The sequence below is a fragment of the Grampus griseus genome (assembly GCF_964374135.1).
Source record: "Grampus griseus genome assembly, chromosome: 12".
In the NCBI taxonomy this organism is placed as follows: domain Eukaryota; kingdom Metazoa; phylum Chordata; class Mammalia; order Artiodactyla; family Delphinidae; genus Grampus; species Grampus griseus.
The window spans coordinates 21,052,778-21,071,218 of NC_139006.1; the positions used below are offsets into that span (position 1 = coordinate 21,052,778).

At 57.5% G+C, this 18,441-nt stretch overlaps 1 protein-coding gene across 2 annotated transcripts in view; it reads right to left on the reverse strand.

The window, feature by feature from the left end:
* Nucleotides 1–18,441, reverse strand: part of TTC28 (tetratricopeptide repeat domain 28) — a gene marked incomplete at its 5' end in the record, with an annotated part of 590,760 nt that overhangs the window by 22,449 nt on the left and 549,870 nt on the right. For both annotated transcript variants that reach the window (XM_082668131.1, XM_082668132.1), the window contains 2 exons: nucleotides 7,206–7,350; nucleotides 18,184–18,324. In XM_082668131.1, the coding sequence (XP_082524257.1) occupies nucleotides 7,206–7,350; nucleotides 18,184–18,324 (286 nt within the window). The remainder of the gene's footprint in view (nucleotides 1–7,205; nucleotides 7,351–18,183; nucleotides 18,325–18,441) is intronic.

Genomic DNA, 18,441 nt, shown 5'->3' on the forward strand with positions numbered 1-18,441 from the left:
GGTGGCAGACAGGCTGCATGGCAGACGGGCATCTCTGGTTAAAGGCAGCGGGAACACTGACCGAACGTGTTGGAACAGGGGCCCTGAAAGCTGTCCTCTGCATCCTGCCTCCAGGACACACGAACGTCACCCTGGCACGGAAGGATCAGCCATAATCCAACGTGAACTTAAACACAGAGAGCACAGTCATGTCTATGCAAGCTACACCTCGTCTGTTAGACGGAGAAGAGAGAATTCAAGGAAGCGCTATTCTGCGCCTCCGTCTGCCAGTCTGGGAAGGGCTCGCTGGCTTCTGAAGCCCTGGGTTTGAAGGACAAAAGGGCTCCGCATCGCCCCCACACCCGCCACGAGCACAGTCCAACAAATGCCAGCAAGGACCCCGACTCTCTGACCCCTACAGTTTCCAGAAAGGTGTCTTCTGAAATAGAAAACACTGGGCCAAGTGCCCTAAAATCTGTTTATTCCCCCAGGAAGCGTGACCCTGCCTCTCGCAGCAAACACGGCTGGAGCGCTCGCGGCGCCAGGCCAGCCGGGCTGGAGGGGAGGCGGGCAGCGAGAGGACGAAAACGGGCGAAGCCCAGGCTTTGCAGAGAGAGGGCTCCTCTCCACAGGGGGCTCCAGGCGGCTGTTATCAGCTCCCACCTCAGCTCCCAACGCCCTGTCCTCACCTGCTCTTCACACGCTGCTTCCTGCAGCCGGTTCTCCCGAGCGAGCGACACGTGCTGCCCTGAGGCGTGCGTGCGTGCGTGTGCGTGCGTACGCCTGCGTGCGCACGCGTACTAAACCGCAGCCCCGCCGTGGCCCTGCCATCTGTGGCTCCTGGCCTCCTCCCAGCCGCACTCGGGGGTGGCCCGGCTGACCAGGGAACAGCCCGCTCCCGGGGAGTGGGTGGAGGGGGAACCACGCCTCATCAGTGTCCGTCCTTCCTGGGTTTCGCTCCCTCAGCCCAGGAGAACCACACAGTCTCCCGTATCTCACAGTTACCCCTTCACCACAGGGAACAGTCTTGATACTGATCTCCCCTAGTTAACCTACCTGTGCTTTCTAGCTCCGGACCAGACCCAGGCCCTCTGTTGAGCGGGGTTTGGAAGGTTGGAAAGCCTTGCCCAGTGACCAGGAAGGGAAGGCACATTCCGGGAGAGGCCTTCGCCACGGGGTCTGGGCCCGTGTGCTGGGTCGGGAGCTCTGGGGGACCCGGAACTGCTAGATGATGGGGTGTGTGGTTAGGGGAGAGGTGGAGGGGGTTCTGAGAACATCGACAAGACTCTCACCTCCCTGCCCCTCAGTTCCCGAACCCACGGGACAACACTGACTCCGCGACCTCACAGGCAGCGTGTGGGGCTCTAGGCGGGCCCTCAGCACATACACGTCAAACGTGAATTCTCAACTGCCTCCAGGTGCTTTAAGTAAGAGGAACACAGGTCCTATTATTCATACTATTCTTTCCTGCTGGGTCTCGATCATTTTTCTAGTACAACTCATTCCCTTTCCCTCCTGTGTTTGTAAACATGGCCAAAACACGTAAATGGCCTCTTTGGAGCATCCAGCTCCACATGGAACCCAGGGACTCAGGGATACCGCCATCACCACGGTCCTCCTCACCTGCACGTTTCCACCACCATCATCCACAGCTCTTCACTGAGTATCCACCACACCTGACACCTGTGAAACCCACCGCCGAGCAGTTACCCTGACGTACAATTTCCGAGTCGGCAGTTCCCCCAGGCAACCCCCACGGGTCCCAAGTGTTTGCTGGGTGGTGAACTCTGATTCAATCACCATTTTGGTCAATGGGATCTCCCGTATACACTCATGGTGACCTGGGGGGTGCTGAACCGTTTGGAAAGCACCATTATCAAACATGATGTTGCATGTGTCCCAACTTTGGCTTAAGCACTACGTGCTCTGTGCACAGCACCAGGGTCCAGAGGAGCAGCCTGCAGCCCCCATATGCGGGGAGTTCCGTTTTCACGGAAGGACAGGAGGCCTCTCAGAGCCTTGCAGCATCACAGGCCAGAGAATGAACACCCCTGGTCACCACGGGGGAGGGCAAGAAAACTCCTGGGTCCATGAACTTTCCAGCAGTTTAGATCTGGGATGAAATGGACTTCACTATGTACAACAAGGATTCCAGAAGCAAAGAGCTGACTGCTGGGAATCTGGATACCCCAGAACCCTGTACAGGGCTTAGGATTTTTTTCCTGACTTATATTTTTGATTGAGTGAATTGATCAAACAGAACTTTTTAAGGTAGAGAAACCTTTTATGTGACGCTTCTGAGAAATATTGGTGTCATGGATGGTTGTATCAGTCTCAGTAAATATCAAAGCTGTTCAGAAAAAAACCCTGAAACCATGACTAAAAGCTACCAGGATTGTAGACACTGTATTCCAACCAGAAACGCAGAGTCCAAATTCGACCCACTCAACTGTCCTCTCTGAACAACAAAAAACAAACCACTGGTTTGCCTGGAGATTCTGAGAAGGGGCAAACCAGAGGAATCTGGCTACGGGAGATGCATGACCAGTGGCCAACCAGAGCCGAAGGGGCCTACCGGCCACCCAGCGTCCAGTCTCAAAGAGGCCTCTCTGTAACCGAAATGGTGAAAACGAGCCCACACACCCTCAGTGGAAGGCGTGCCTTGGCTCCCCCAGAACCTACAGGGGTCAGGCTGAGACGGGGGCAGTTGAACATCAGCTCGAATCGACCCAAGGGGCCCTGACCCAGGTGAGAACACTGCTTGCCTGGCAGGAGCTCGCTGATTGGTCTGGCGCTCTCACCACTGCTTCAGCAGTCCAGACAGCTTGTGAGTCGTTGCCTCCGTTTTTCCTTCTCCTAATCAGCTGTGGTGACACTTGTGGTCCTTGGGTGACGTCTGTCCTATCCATGTGAATGTTACCACAAAGTCCCAAACAGAAATCAGACAGCCTGGAGGTGCCCATCTCGCAGGCCTTGTCCCCCCTCCACACTCTGGAGTCAAGGTCGGACTGTTGTGTGACGAGCCTTCGAAGATGACCTCCAAAGCCTCCAGTCTACTTACAAACCAGGCACCTGACCAGTTGGTCTCATCTACCGGGTAAGGATAAGCTAGGTTATCACACCGCTTTACAAGAGTCCCTTTCCCCCAGAGCAGACATCACAGTCATGACCTGCCAAAGCCAAGCTCTCCTCCTGGTCAAGCCCCTGGCAAAGCCAGAGCCCTACCTCGAGTTTTCAGAGGAGAGGTCCTGGGCCATCCTGGAGATCTGGTGTCTAGGAAGGCAGTTTACCAACCTAACCGATGTGAACGGCAAGTTTTAAGTCAGTTTCTGGGGTCCTGAACCAAATAACTCCGCTTAGCCTGGAGGCTTCTTTAGTCAAGAGCAGAGGTGGACGAGGGGGACTGTTCCTTCTGACCAGAGTCGTTCACTCCTCCTACCTGTCCTATCATCTTGGCTTTGACGACTGTAAACTTAGCAAACAGGGAATTTAAATAAATGGAAACAATTATAAGGATGACAGAGACTATAACTAGAACAAGCCCAGGGACTTGTTAATTCACATTTAAAGAGTGATTTGACCAAATCCTAGGGAATCTTAGACTCTACACCTGGGTCCTTAATGCTAGCAGCTTCTGGCTTTGGATGAGGCCCCGTCTGCACACTGAGGGGTAATTCGGGGCCTGCGCTTCACGTGGAGCAGCCCTGGGGGCGCGTGGTTCTGCGTGTCCCTGTGGCGAGTCCAGGCTTGGGCACGAGTTACTACCCTTCACTCCATGGTGACGAAGAACGAATGCCACGGACACAAACCGGGTCCCGGTCCCTCTCACACTAGCACGTGCCACTTTGGTGACATTTTCTCCTTTGGGTCTGAGACAGGATTTGACTTAATGTTTGATGATGGCTCATGGCAGATGGAACGGGGCCTCCTCAATGATAACTGGACATGCTCACCCGTCCTGACAGCAAAGGACAGCGTGCTTCAATGAAAGAGCCAAGGCAGTGTTTCCCTTCAGCTAAATTAAATCAAGTCCTGGTGCAAGCCTGCGGTAAAATATTATTCTGTTCCACTTTTCATACCGTCTGACCTAGTCCCTTAGCAAGAGGACTGAGGCTAAACAAAGGCAGTTGTTCAAATAATTATACGTCCCATGTGAAGAGGCTAATCGTTTTAGTCTTGAAGTGTCATTAATTCATAATCTTGGACTTTTGGTTTTGATTTGTATTTTCACTGAAAATGTGAAGAAGGCTTGGCTCTGTCTGGCAGCTGACAGCGGCGCGAGTGGCGGACGGTGCCGTGTCGCCCTCTAGTGGCCTCCGGAGCAGGGCGGGAAGCAGCAGTGGTAGTCCTCCGCCAGGCAGTGCGCTGAGCGGGAGCACAGTCCATGAGCATCATACCCGGCAAACCGCCCCCGCCCCCACTGTGCCCGGTGTGTGCCCGGCTGTGCCTGGCACGTGTCAATAAACACGTGAATGGGGAAGGAACTCCTGATTAGATCCCAGCTCTTCGGTGAAGTGGTTTTACTGAACCGCAGTGAGTCCCATTAGTCAGCCAAGGGAAAGCTCTTGCCCTGATCATTTACTTTAACGACCTCTGAAAGGTTTTACTCCACATCTCTCGTGAGGCAGCCTAACTCCTTCACTGTGTTCAAACTCCTCAGTCACAAAAGGACTAAATATCAGGAACTAAATGCTTTCAAACTAAATGCCTCACTTCAAGACGAGACGTACCCCTGAGGGTCACACCCGTTCACACATGCAGTTCCCAAGCACAGAGGGCCCGCCGCAGCCTCAGGACGCCGGCACGCACGTCGGGGGGCCGGGGTTTCCTTCCTTAGTCAACTGTATAAAGACATGACTTCGATCACAGTTCTAACTCGTTTGGGGCTCGAGTCCATAAATCTTCCCCCTCCCAGCACCCCTGGAGGAGCACAGATGTCCAGACACAAGCAATCACTAATCCCATGGGCATGTTTATGTTCTTTAAGTCATAGGGGAAAGTCCTCAGAGAGAAAAACTGTCTAAGAAACACAGGGCAGTGTTTATGAACTCATGGGACCCCTTCAAGGATGACTCGTGGCTGTAGCAGCCTCTCTCCTGGGTGGAAACGCTGCAATGGAGGGAGGGAGGGGTTGCCTCTCTCCGCCCCCAGCCTCTTCCAGCTGCTCTCCACCCCGAGGATTTCTGTCTTTGATACAAGGGAAGAGCCCCTTCCCTGGCCAAAAGGGGCGGGTGTCAACCAGCGAAACAAACAACGCTCAGGTATGGGTCCCCTGCAGGCACTTCGCTGGACTTGGGATCTACCCAGAAGTAAGCCGGAACCAGCACCCGGCTGGTTGACAGCATCGGGGGCTCACAGACTCAAAGCGCCTCCAGGGCAGGCCCAGCCCCTTCCTTCTGCTTGATAACCTCTTGGAAAGCTCCCAGCTGCCGCAAAAGAGCGGCCACAGAAAACCCATTAGCTGACTTCTGCCTTGGGTCTTCTGTTTTGTATCCAGACTAGACCCAAAAAACAAATGCAGCTTTGGACCACGTACCATCTATAAATTTTACTGAGTGCCAACATGCACCAGGCCCCGTAACAGCTGCTAAGGACACAGAGATGGCTCTGCTCAGTGGCATCGTCCTTAATTTCTAATGAGGACACAGGTACTCAAGGAGGGGTACCAGCTTGGCCAAGGTCACCTAGCCAGGAAAAGGCAGTGCTAGACATGAGTCCAGGCTTCCAGCTCCTAGAGGCTCTATGCTCCCCTCCACCCCCGTGTCCCTGAGCGAGGGAAGTCCAGAGGGTGCCACCAGGCAGTGCAGCCTCCTGAAAAATATTAGGCAAGTTGACACACATCCTGGGAAGGCCAGGCCAGGAGATGCACTGGCATTTCCTGAGGGTGAAGGGATCACTGTCAAGGTGAGGACACCTTGAGGATGCACCCCTGTCAGTCGGCTAAAGTGCAAGAGAGCTGCTGATGGGCCACTCCAACACCTGTGAGACGAATCTCCCACCTGGCTGTGGGGAGCTGCTAGGAGGGACACACAGGCTGGCTCCCTGAGGGCCCATCAATCCCCACCTTTCCCAGCTGAGAGATGGGCCCCCCAGGAGCACAGCCTCCACTTGCTGCAGGGGCCTGTTATGAACTGGATGCTTGTGTCCCCCCCAAATTTATATGTTCATGCCCTAGGCCCCCAGTGTGATGGTATTTGGAGGTAGGACCTTGGGGAGATAATTCAGTTTAGATGAGGTCATGAGGGCAGGACCTCCATGATGGGATTAGTGTCCTTAGAAGAAGAGGAAGAGACCTGAGTGTGCTCACTCTCCCTGTCTCTCTGTCTCTGTCTTTCTCTCCATCACGTGAGGACACGAGCGAAAGTAGCTGTTTTCAAGCCAGGAAGAGGTCTCCCACCAAGAATCTGGGATTTCCAGCCTCCAGAACTGTGAGAAATAAATGTTGGTTGTTTAAGCCCCAGTCGGCAGCATTTTGTTACAGCAGCCAGAGCTGACTAATACCCAGTCGCATACAAAAGCATCTGATGGGCTCACCATTCAGATTCACAAGATCCCTGAGCCCTTTGGCAGCCCTCCCCCAACATCCTCCCGCCAGTTACAGAGCCACGTCTGGATTGAAAAGTGATGTGCAAAGACTAGGGCCACAGAAACCTGTCAGTAGCCGCGCTCAACCTTCTCGAGAAATCACAAGTGCAAGGGTGTCTCTGCCACTGGACCCTGTGGTGGAGTGAGTCCTGACAAGGGCAGAGGCCAAGGGTCTGTTCTCAACAGGAAGCGGCCCTGGGCTTGAAGCTGCTCAGGCGAGACCCTCAGATGAGCAGTGGGTGGGGGAGCGCTGACTGCTGAGGAGATGGGGGAGATGCGGGCAGCCCTGCGCCACCAGGCCTCCCCAAGTCTGACGAGCAAGGTGGGAAGAAGCAGCATCTCATTTGCACCTGAGGTCACAGAGGCCAAACTGACCGGCCAGCCAGTAAGGAGCCGGGCTGGGACCTGAACCCGGATCTGCCTGCCCACTTGGAGCTCAGGGCCCATCCACTAACCAGCAGCCAACCCAGAACACACGTCCACTTGGGCTTCTGGACGCTGACCGAGAAGTTGGACAGAGAAGCCCCATGTCTGGAAAACCTCTTCTGTCTCAGGAGCCTGTTTTTTCTCTGGGGGGTGTGGGGGTGCTGAGCGGGAAGTGATGCGTCCTGACGCCAAGGAGCCCTGGGCCAGGCACTTACCCCTTCCATGGGTGCCACGAGCAGGTCGTACAGAGCGCGGAGCGGCGGCCTGGCGAACGAGCTCTGCCTCCTGGGAAGAGAGGAGGTCCCGTCCTTGACGGGCGACGTGGCGTTGCCGACCAGGCTGGTCATGCTCTGGCAGCTCCTGGGGAGAGAAGGACAGGGGTGATGTCGGGCACAGGCTCCGTTCCTGTTCCTGGAGAAGGGAGCTGGGAGGCCACCCAGCAGGACGTGCGGGCCTCCCTCCCTCTGGCCTCGCCCCCTCCCCCTCAGGTACTGTTCACAGCACAGTGAGCACTGACAGACACCACAGGGCGGACCAGCTGCACACAGCAGCTTACATGGCTGTGGAGTTTTTCTGCATAATCAAATGTCCTGAAGTGCTCTTCAAAGGATTTAATTACATCCTTGCATGGAGCGACTGGGCAGGCAGACATGAGGACCATGAGAATCGGGGCAGCCACCAAACTGCTCGGAAGACGGTGCCCCAAGACCAACTAACATCCAGGGCGTTGGCCCCAACCTGGGCTCGGGTCAGCCTCCGGCCCCCACCGGAGCCCCAGCACAGCCCGAGGCCCCGCATGGGGGGGTGGTCAGCTCAGGAGCAGCTGCAGCGTTTTGTTTTCCTTTTTAATTTATGTTCCAAAGTTTCCAAGCAAAATTTTATTAGTACAGGTGGTATTTTCAACCCCAAGGACCCCAAGTTTCACACTCCCAACACAGGCCAACAACATCCACTGAGTCACTGATGCACTGAGCAAATGTTTCCTGAGCGCTGGCTACCTGCCAGGCACTGACGCAGGCCCTGGGGACCCACAGAGGACAAGCGGCACAGGTGAGCAGAAAACATGGCAGGTTGGGAAACAAACCCATCTCCACTGCAAGGACCAGGCTGCCCCCACGAGTCTTTCTGAACCAGCCCTTCGGCGTGGCTAGCGTGGCCTCAGCACAGCCTCTGGTGATGGTCTCCACATGACTATCGGATAGTCAGTGGTCTCTCAAGCTTGATCCAGACACTGTGCACAGTTCTGGAGTTTCTGCTATGCACTCAAGGACCTTAAGGCAGAGACCAGGTCTCACACCAGACACATGGCCAAGTAAGTACTCTGGGCAGTGGCAGCTCTGTGGTTGTTACCTAAGGAAAAGCAGAACGCGGCTTTCCCTCCTGGGCCAGGCCAGGATCCATGACCATCTAGAGAAATGATCTGAAAGATGCGTTTGCGTTTTTGAGGCATGGCTTCTGTCCCTGGCCTTCCCCCGCCCTTTGCGGTGTTCTCAGCAATGTCCCACTTCTAAATCCTAGGGTCGTGCCAAGCCAGGCTGTGAGCACCCTCAGCCCCTACCCTGCTCCTGCAAGAGAAGAAAGAGGAGGGGGCTCGGAGGGCCTGCGAGCCCGCTCATGGCCGCTCCTACATCACCCTCACTCAGAAAGCATGTAATTACAAGTGACTGGGGCTGCGGCATGTCTTTGCCATCAGAGCCAGTGAAGCACAGATAACCCTGCAGTGACACTCAGAGGCTCACTTAATTCCCTGGAATACACGGCAAAGAGCATTGCTCCCCTGAAGGAGAGAGCACCAAACGGCCCTCCAGAGATGTGCTGGAGTGACGCGCAGTGTCTGTCATGGCACCGCGTGCTCCTACACACGGCCTGTGTGTGCTTGCAGCCTGGGGAGCCCGGGCTGCCACCAGAACAGCACGGGGGGGCGTGGCAGGACTGCAGCACCCTGCCCCACACACCCCTCACTTCACTCCTCAGACATGTGTCTCCTGGACTGTGGGCTTGTTACCCCACTTGAGGCACCTGAGTCTGATTAATCTGGCCACAGACATCCAGGGAGTGCCATGTTCCCAGACAACGGTGTGGCCACAAGTCCTAACAGTGACCGATGGGGCGCTCCACAAACCCCAAGGCCCTAAACGAAATAGCTCCTACTGGAGACAGAGACCCAGCTCCACATCCCGAGCTCCCCTGGTAGTACAAGGAGACCAGCATGACCAAGCTGCACAGGGAAGGCAGGAGGGGGTGGGGAGCTGTGTGATGGACAGACCTGTGGGCACGGGTCCCAGCCTGGGGCAAGTCTCTCGCCCTCTGGGCCTTACTTTTTGCATCTGCAAAAAGGGAAAACGCTGCAGAGAGTGTCAGATAGGGGAGGATGGCTGCAAAGCATCCAGAACTTGAAAGGTGTTGGGAGTCTCAGCTGATGGGACGATGAGTGAGAAGCCCTGGGCAGGAGGGTGGGAGTGGGCTGGGGTGCCTTTTTATTGAACCCACGAAGTGCCAGAGGCATCTAAAGGGGCCCAACAATGCTAACCCACTCCACACGCATCACTACCCCGCACGGGGGTCCACAGAGGGGCTGACCCATGGGTCCCGGCACTCGGCTGTACGTAGGGAAGGGAAGAGCGCCAGCAGAGGTCCGGGGCATAAGACCCTGACTAGCTGCTGGTCAGGCAGAGCCGAGGGAGGGCTTTCTGGGAGAGGACCATTTGCTGTGGGCACAGGGGACGATCTGGAGTTAGACTGCCTGTGGACAAGGAGGGGGAAGGCTGTTCCAAGCCCAGGGAACAGCGCAGAGGGAGGCACCAGTGTTGGGAATGGAGCACTGGGGTGCTTGGGGCAGAGTGTTGGGGGCAAATGTATGGAGGGTGGGGCTGCGGGCTGGAGAGCTGGGGAGGTGAGGCGGCAGGGCGGCTGGCCCACCCCCTTCAGCACCAGGCCTGCCTGAACAGGAAGCTCCTCCCCCAGGCCGATTCCTTGCAGGGCCAATCAGAGGAAGGCCTCCTGCTGGTCTCCACGGCTGGGACCAGGCTGGGACTCAGTGCCCTCACCCCCGGCCAGTTCAGGTGGGAAGCCAGTCGATGTCCTTGGTCAGGGTTGGTAAACACACGGCCGGTCGCTGCACGTGTTGCTTGGTGGAAGTTTCCAGGGACACTCTCTCTGGGCATCTGTACGCTTCCGGGGGCTGGGGGGTGGGCTGGGTCTCAGGCTAGGACCCACCAGGGTCACAGTAGCGAGCAGTGGTTTCCTCACCTCCACAGAGCTGCCTTGGACAGACTGCAATCAACAAGCTCCCTGTGTGCGTTGCTTCTGCTTTTGCTACAACATTCACAGTGACCTACAGCGGCTCTCATAGGGGTGCGCCTGCCCGGAGATCTGCACAAAGGTGTGCCATACTTCAGAGGAGCCGAGCGGTTAAGCTCCTTCCCTGAGCCGGGGGGCCGTTCCCGGACAACACAGCTGCCGCCGTGTGACTCTGCCAAGGCATGTCACTTCCATGCTCCCCACTTTTCCTTGCTTGTAAAACGAAAGGGGTACACTAAATGCCTTGCAGGTCTCTTCTAGTTCTAAAAAATTAAAAATCTACTCACTCTAGGAAGCCATCAAAACTGCGGTGGCTCTTTTAACTGCTCTGCTGGCCACAGCACTAGAGCCCTCCCTGAGCTTGCCCGTGTCGGCGGCAGGGCGTGAGCACAGCGATCTGTCTGGAAAGTCGGCGTCGCCAATGCACGTCCCCGTGGTCGGGATTCAGAGTCACAGCCAAGCGGCCACGGCCCCCTGGGCTCTGAACCCCGGGCCCGAGTGGTTGACAGGTGTGAGCGGATGTGTGGGATGGTCCGCTCCCTGCTGTCCTCCTTCCTGGCATTGTCGCCACGGCCCAGTGCATCCGTCACACTGCGGAAGCACGGCCACGGGGTGGGGCCTCGGCGATGGCACTGCTCTGACTTCTGCGGACCCTTTCAACCTGGCTGACTTCTCTCTGCCTGGGCAATCTGGACGCAGATGAGAGGATGGTGCTTTGACAGGGTGGAAACGTTTCCCTGTGGCAAGAGGGTGAGCCGCAGGAGGGGCTGCGCCCCTACTCAGGCTCCTGCCAAGCCTGCCACACCCACATATCGCTCTCAGGTCCCTAGGAGGTGGGGAGGTTCCTCTTCTACAGATCAGAGAGGCCAAGAGCCTGGACGAGGTTGCTGGCCAGGGCAGGGTCAAGCCTCCCACCTGCCGGGGAGGGAGGGGTTTTATTGTGTCCTCCCAGCATTCAGGACACACTGAGCAACCTGCACTTGCCTCCGATCCCTGCCCTCCCTGCTGCTGGGTCCACAAAGGTGACGTTGACAGCGGGCGGCCTCTCCCAGATTTCGTGGGAGCAGGAAGGAGGGCCGGGCTCCCGGGACTCCCAGCTGCTCCGCCACGCGGCTCCAGCAGGGGCCGCTGGCTCGCTTTCCTTGAGGCCTCCATTTATTGCCAGGGATCCCATCGGGCTAATTGACAGTCCAGCTCTCAGCAGAGAGGATTTTCTCACACCACATCGTGGTCTTTACCAGCTCATTCCTCAGATGATGTTTATTAATCTACTTCTGGAGAAATACTCGTTTTCTCTGCGGCTCGGCCATCTGTGTGGTAATGGGAAACGGAGGGACTAAGCACGCATCCAGGGAGACCGGAGGCAGGCAGGCAAGGGGGGAGCCGCCTGGTGTCTGCACCAGCAGGACGCAGAGCTACGAGGTGATATGTGGAGCGCTCCCGGGCAGGGCAGAGGCATCGGGGTAGTTTATGTCTCCGGAATGATGACAAAAGCCAGGTGGTCTGGGTAGCACTTTCGGCTCATGAATCTCCCTGCAGGGATGAAGAGATCTATTCCCCAGGCAGGGGGATTTATAACTGCCTGGGCCTGCAGAAGACCCCGTGCGCTGGGACTCGCTCGGGCTCACACGCTGATGCGCCCCACGCCGAGGTCCCTGTCTGGGGCAGGCGTGTGCCTACCGGGCGTCCGGGGAGGCCGTGGGACACCTGGGGGATGTGCGCTTGGAAGTCTCAGCCCGAACTGCCGCACTCAGCACAAGCTGGTTGCCCTGTCTGCTGAGGAGGGGAGTGAGGTCATGTGCAGAGTCAGTGTATGGCGGGGGGACCCACCCCAACACACACAATGGTTTCTCAGCTTTCACAGTCAAAGATGGAGAGCGAGGAGAGCAGCGGACATGGGGGAGCAGGGGCTCAGCACCCCCTCAGGTGAGACTAAGGGAGGGGCCCCACCCAGGCTGAAGACCCCAGGGATGGTGGCAGCCAGCCTGGCCCAGAGATCCCGCCCGTCCCGCCTGTCTCTCGGCACAGAGGGAGGAGCCCAAACCTAAGCTTGGTGCATCCCAGAGATTCGCAAGGACTTCCCAGGGCTCCGCACACACTTCCACCCAGAGGCAGGACTGCGAACAGGCCTCCCTTGTCTGAGGAGGGGCAGCGATCAGGCAGAATACAGGGGAGCAGAGAGGAAAGGGGCGTTTCATGAAAGCATGACAGGCGAGCTGACCGAGGAGCCCGCTTTGCTCTTCCAGGTGCTGCGAAGCGGGGATGCCTGCCTCGCAGGTTTCCCTCCTGTGCCTTGGAGGGTCTTCTCCTTTCCCACCTTTCCCATGTCCTCCCCTCTGTGCTCAGTTCCCTGCCAGGCACTGGGGTCCTTCCCATCTGACAGGGCTGCAGAGTGAGCTGAGCCAGGAGCACTCACCGGGGCACGTCTGGCATCTTTAGGGCAACTGGAGGGAGAGGACAGGAGAGAACCATGGGACAGGGGGCCTCTTCTGGGGTGGGCCAGGCCAGGCTGACCCGTGGCCATCACTGGAATCCTCCCACCAGGCAGGTCTCACCCGCACCCCCCACACCTCCACTGTCACAGCTCAGTAAACAGAGACTCTAGGTTAAGCATCTCACCTAAGACCCAGGCCATGGGCAGGGCCCTGCTGGCAATGCAGTCAGGCAGCAGGGGGCTGGGGAGTCCAAGGCCCAGTGCTGCCACAGCCTCAGGCCCTGAACCCTCGTCTGGAGTGCCCCATCACCCAAGATGGCAGACGCTGCACTGAGCGCTTTACTCCAGGCCGTCTGCGCGCGGGGCGCACAGGTCAGGCTGCGCAGGGCCAGGAGAAAGAGGAGGCCTCCCGCCACAGCGCTGAGCTCGTTCTAAGTGCGGCCGCTTTGCCCAGGCACCTGGCTCCTCACCTTCTCTGAGGCCTTTATCACATGTTTTCACTTTCCAGTGGCCAGTTCAGGAGGCTTCCTCTCTGTGCTCACAGCAGCAGGGTCCCGGGCCTGGGGGGGATCCTGCTTCCACACCTCGAGAGCCCCCCACCTTTCTCAGGGGGGCCTCCTGCCTCACAGCCAAGGAGCTGGGAGCGGCCCTGGCAGACAGAGCCGAGCTCCTGTTCCATGGGCACCTGCTGCCTGTGAAACCATTGGGTTCCTTCCTTCCCACCCCCAGCCCTGACCTGGATGCTCCAAAATCCCCTCCGGGGCTCTGAACTGCATCTTCTGAGGGCACAGGGGCTGGCCGGCCTGAGATTTGAACAAGTACCTGGGTTTTAAGGTACCAGTGGAAAGATTAATTGGCAAGTCCATTATATTCAAGCAGCCAGAGATGCCTCGATTCAATTAAAAAAAAAGGACTCTGATAGCATTCAGTGACTCTCTGCCATGAACATCCTAACATGAAGGGTTGTCTCCTCGGGGAGATGAAGGCTGTTAAGTACTGCATTTTAAGTACTTATTCAATAAGCTGTCGGTGCTTTCTGCTTGCTCACCTACCTAATCACCAAGCACCTGGTTCGCTGCTCTGGTCCCTCCTCGGGAGGTGGGCTCAGGCAGAGACCCCTGCTCTTCCAGTGACGCCAACTCCTCTCAAGCCCAGGGACGAATCTGGGCTGCACGAGGCTTCTCTTCTCTTGCTCTTGGGCTCTCCTGGGAATGGTGGTCAAGGGCTGTGACACACGTACCACCAAGGGGCCTGGGACTGCCCTCCTGCAGAAACCACAGCCGCTGCCCACTCTGCTCTTTGCTGCAATGTGCATGAGGCTCCATGGCCAAGCCTGGGGACGGTTGCCTTGGAAAAGCCTGATGCCCAGGCCAGCCTTGCACAGGCTTTGCCTGCTGACCCCATTCAGGGCCCAAGCTGGGCAGTCATGGGGGGAGGGGCTTATTATGTACTCAGGGATGGAGAGAAGAGGACCCTGTGTGTGGTGGCCTGCCCAGCTGATGCTAACACAGAAACCCCCTTTCCAAAGGGCCTTGCACCCATGGGTGATTTGTGGGTCCAAGCATGTCCCCCCACAAACCTGTGGAGTCTCACTCGTTTATCAAGAACCCCAGAGCTGTATTAGTCAGTGTCGTCCAAAGACAGAACGCACCGCCTCGGGAGGTGGTGAGCTCCCTCTCACTGGAGGAGTGCAAGCAAAGGCTGAGTGATCGCCTGGCAGGAGCATTAGATGGGTGGGGATCTGGAAGCTAGAGCACTGTCTTGGGACATGGCCAGACACAGATCCTAATGCTCGCTCTGTCGCTGAGCCCATGTGACTCGCCCATTGGGAAGGCACGCCTCTGTGCCACACTAGGCGTGGGCACCCAGACCACACCATGGCGGCCCCTCTCTTTGGTCCCACAGGATGGTGGTGCCTCCTTCTCTTCCTGCAGGACCCCCAGTCTTGGTCACTGACTCTCTTGGAGGACCCTGACCAGGCCAAGGAGGCTCACTTGCCGATTTGCCCACCTAGTCTTCTTTCGGGGGTGTGTGTGGCTGGGGTGCTAGCTGGAAGCTGCAAAGCTGAGGGAGGGCTCTGGCCCCCTCTCTAGAATGGGGAGCCCTGACACTTCGTTGCCCTCCGCTTTGGCTGTAGCCACTGATGTCTGGGCAACAGGAAAGCCCCTGTCTGCACCATATCACACATACTGCCATAAAGTGAAAAAGTAAAGACCTAGCACGCATGTTGCACCAGTGGTAGCAACAGAAGTCAGAACATTTCTCTGGGACTCTGGTCCTAATTGATCCTGGCTGGGCGCACCTGCAATGCCAAGGCACAGCCCTAGGACCCAGAATCCAGGTGCAGCTGAAAGCCTGTCCTGCTCCTCTTCCTCTTTTCTGCAGCAAATGTGATCTGCTGACTGCCCCCAGGTTCAGACACACACACACACACACACGCGCGCGCGCGCGCGCGCGCACGCACGCACTGGCCTTCCAGCCCTCAGCATAACTTCCCAAGCATTCTGCAGGATGAGGGCTAGAGCCCTCTCTGGGGGCTGCTGCTTTGCCCAGTGGGGGCCCCCAGGGTCAGGTGCTAAACGAGAGAAGACTGCTCATTTCCTCACTAGCAGTGCCTGCCCTGGGCTCGACATGCAACTGTGTTTTCTGCCAAAGTGCACAGGCAAGAAGAAAAATAGTGGCTGTGGAGACCTCAAGAACAAAGACCAAGCTAGCTGTGCAGTGTGGGGAGAGAAAGAGAGAGGAAGAGGGGGAGAAAGAGAATTCTAAGGCCAAGTCTCACTTGACTTGCCTCTGCTGCAGCAGCCTCATTGCCAAACCAGTCCAGCAAACTGCCTGGAACAAAAGAGCCAAGCAGCCCATGAATCATGGGGCTGGAGGGCCCTGCAGAGGGGAGGTGGTGCTGCTACGCACACGGCTGCTTCCACTTCACCTCTGTGGGCTCCAGGGACAAGCGCTCTGCCGTCCCAGCCAGTGACAAACCAGCCCACCTCCTGGTCACGAAGGGGCAGCAAGAAAGGCCTGCCTGGGACCCCATGCAGGGCAGGGCAGCACACAGGCTGGCAGGGCAGCTGGGAGGTGGGACCTGAAACACAGCTTTTCACCTGCTGCGGGGGCAGGTCTCCACCCACCCAGCCTGTGCGTGCCCCTCAGCTGCGAGACTCGAGGATGGGCTGGAAGTTTGCAAGGGCCCACACCATCCTAACTGACAAGGATACCCTGGCCTATGTGGGTCACTTGGAAGGATGGAGGCCAGAGACCTCTCTTCCTGGGCTTGTCGGGAAACAGCAGAGAGCACACAGCATGGCAACTGTCCTAGGCCTTTGGCTCCCTGCACTGAAGCTGAAAGAATGCAGTCTGTTTCCCCTCATCTGATCTGCCCTCAGAAGTCTCTAGAAGGTCAGGATTGGAAAGGTGTGCAGAGACCACTTCTAACCCCTTTGTTTTCCTGAGGGCAGGCCTGAGGCTTCGAGCAGGTCAGGCCCTGATGAGGGAGCTGGGCACAGAGCAGCCAGGCAGCGAGGCCCAGGCTCCCGTGCTGCAGGCCTTGCTGCCCCCTCCCAGCCTCAGGGCTGGCCCAGTCCTCAGCCTGGCCCTGGGCACAGACCGCATTGTTTAAATGAACCAATGAACTAATCCATGGTATTGTGCTCACTGGACCTACCCCAGAGCTGCTCAGAAAGACAACAAACATTTTCCCAAAGCAAGCAACTCCATGATCCAAAATTCACACCACCTACCATCCAGGGGTGATAAGCTAGGATCCCGGGTACACCTGGTTTGACCCCTTTCTTGCCTTAGCACCCGAGGCCCTGGAGGAGGGGCTCCTGGCCGCAGGCACGCCTGTGATCAGGCTGGCCATGGATGCCTGACGGCCTGCCGCTGGCGCTCTCTCTCTTGCGAGCAAGGGACATGAGGTGGGACAGGAAAAGAAAGGGCGGGTGAGGCTGCAACCCACGGTGGTCAACACCTGTTCCACAGGTACATACAAATTTCATCCCTTCTAAAGTTTATCCACCCACATTATCATAAGAATCCAAGTTTAGCACTGTCCTTCACACCTAAAACAGTAGAAAGTCAGCACGAGTACATGTGCGTTAGGAAGCCTGTCATGTGTTGTTCATACATTAACTCCTCAATTCCCATGTTAAGGGAACCCTGAAAAGTAGGAAGCTTGTTCCCACTTCAGCAACGAGGAAACAGGCTGACAGTGGTGAAGTCACCTGCCTAGGGTCCCACAGCTGGCACGCGTCAAGGCCAGACCTGAGCCCCAAGCTCTTCGCGCCCTAGTTCACAACCATGGATCACAGCACCAGGCAGAGTCGAGAATCACCTGCCTCAGAGGCCGAGGAGCAGCGGCAGAGGGCGGAACCAGGCCCGACCCACCTCCCCGCACCTGGTCCTGTCCCTCCACAAAATTAAAGCCACAAGGGACACCTGCAAAGGGGGCAGGGCCAAAGAGGAAGCTGGGGGTGAACCAGACTGAGGTTCTGGCATCCTTTCAACCAAGTTGCCACTTCCTACAGCCCCAGCTCCTGGCTCCTGTCCCATTCGGATCGCCCCTGGGAAGTAAACACACGTTTGTCACCGTGACAGCACAATAATGAGAGGAAACCAGGGCCTGGAGTAGGAGCAGACGGGACACACAATGCCCCCCACACAGGGCAGCCCGGCAGAGGCCACCTCCACCCAGAGCACAGTCACTCCCTCCTGGGTGCCCGGCTCAACCTGCTGCCCTTCAAAGGCAGGGACCTCAGAGAGTCTGGGATGTCTTTCTAGAAAGGTCTCTCCAAATGTGACTCCCAGGTTGTTGCCAGGCAACCAAATGACAGCGGGACAGGTGCCCCTCAACCCCAACCACCTGCCCCTGTTTATCTGGATGCAGCACGGCTGTCACCCCTGGTGAAAAGGCGCAGGGGTGTGCTGGGTGGCAATTTCAACCCTGACCCATCTCGGAGCCGCTGAGGTCTATCTGGTCAAGTAACGGGGAGATGGGGCCTGGGTCTGGACGGGCTCTCCCTCCAGCAATGCTGGCATCCACACTTCCGGGCCTCCCTCAGTCTCAGGCCAGGAAGGTCAACACAGGGGCCTGGCCGTGAGTTACTGGCAAAAGCTGGCAAAGAAGTATGTGAAGCCACTCTGTGTGGCTTCTGCCTGGTGTCTGGGAAATCAGCTCCGAGGTCACAGGAAGAAGCGGCCGACTGTCCCCTGGGCCTCCCGTCCCAGCCAAGGCGGACTGTCACATCAAGCCTGCTACCGCTTCCTCCCCTCACCCGGAGGGGCTGCTGTGACGCCCAGGCCCCGGGGAGCAGGGGCCCGGGAGTACCACGCTCGCTCCTGCAGACTCACATCCCAGCCAGAAGCCCAAGCAGCCAGAAGGAGCATCCCCCGAAAGCACGCTATTCACACTGCCGGGCCGCCCTGCCTGGCACCAGCCCAGGAGGCAGGGCCACACATACCTGTTAAAGAGGTTGTTGCGGCGAACCATCCGAAGAAAGCCAGTGGGGTCGGTGACCGAGTTGAGCCTGTTGTTCATCTCCTCAAACTGCTGGTCCATGATGTCTCCGGCTTCACTCTCTGTCTCACTGCTGGCACAGGCCCTGTGGGGAAACGGCAGAGAAAGAGCGCTGAGCACTGATGCAAGCCTGCTCCGAGGCCCCGTCAGTTCAGCACCCAGCGCGGCCCCGCACGGCACCTCCTGAGTCCCTTCCTGCTCC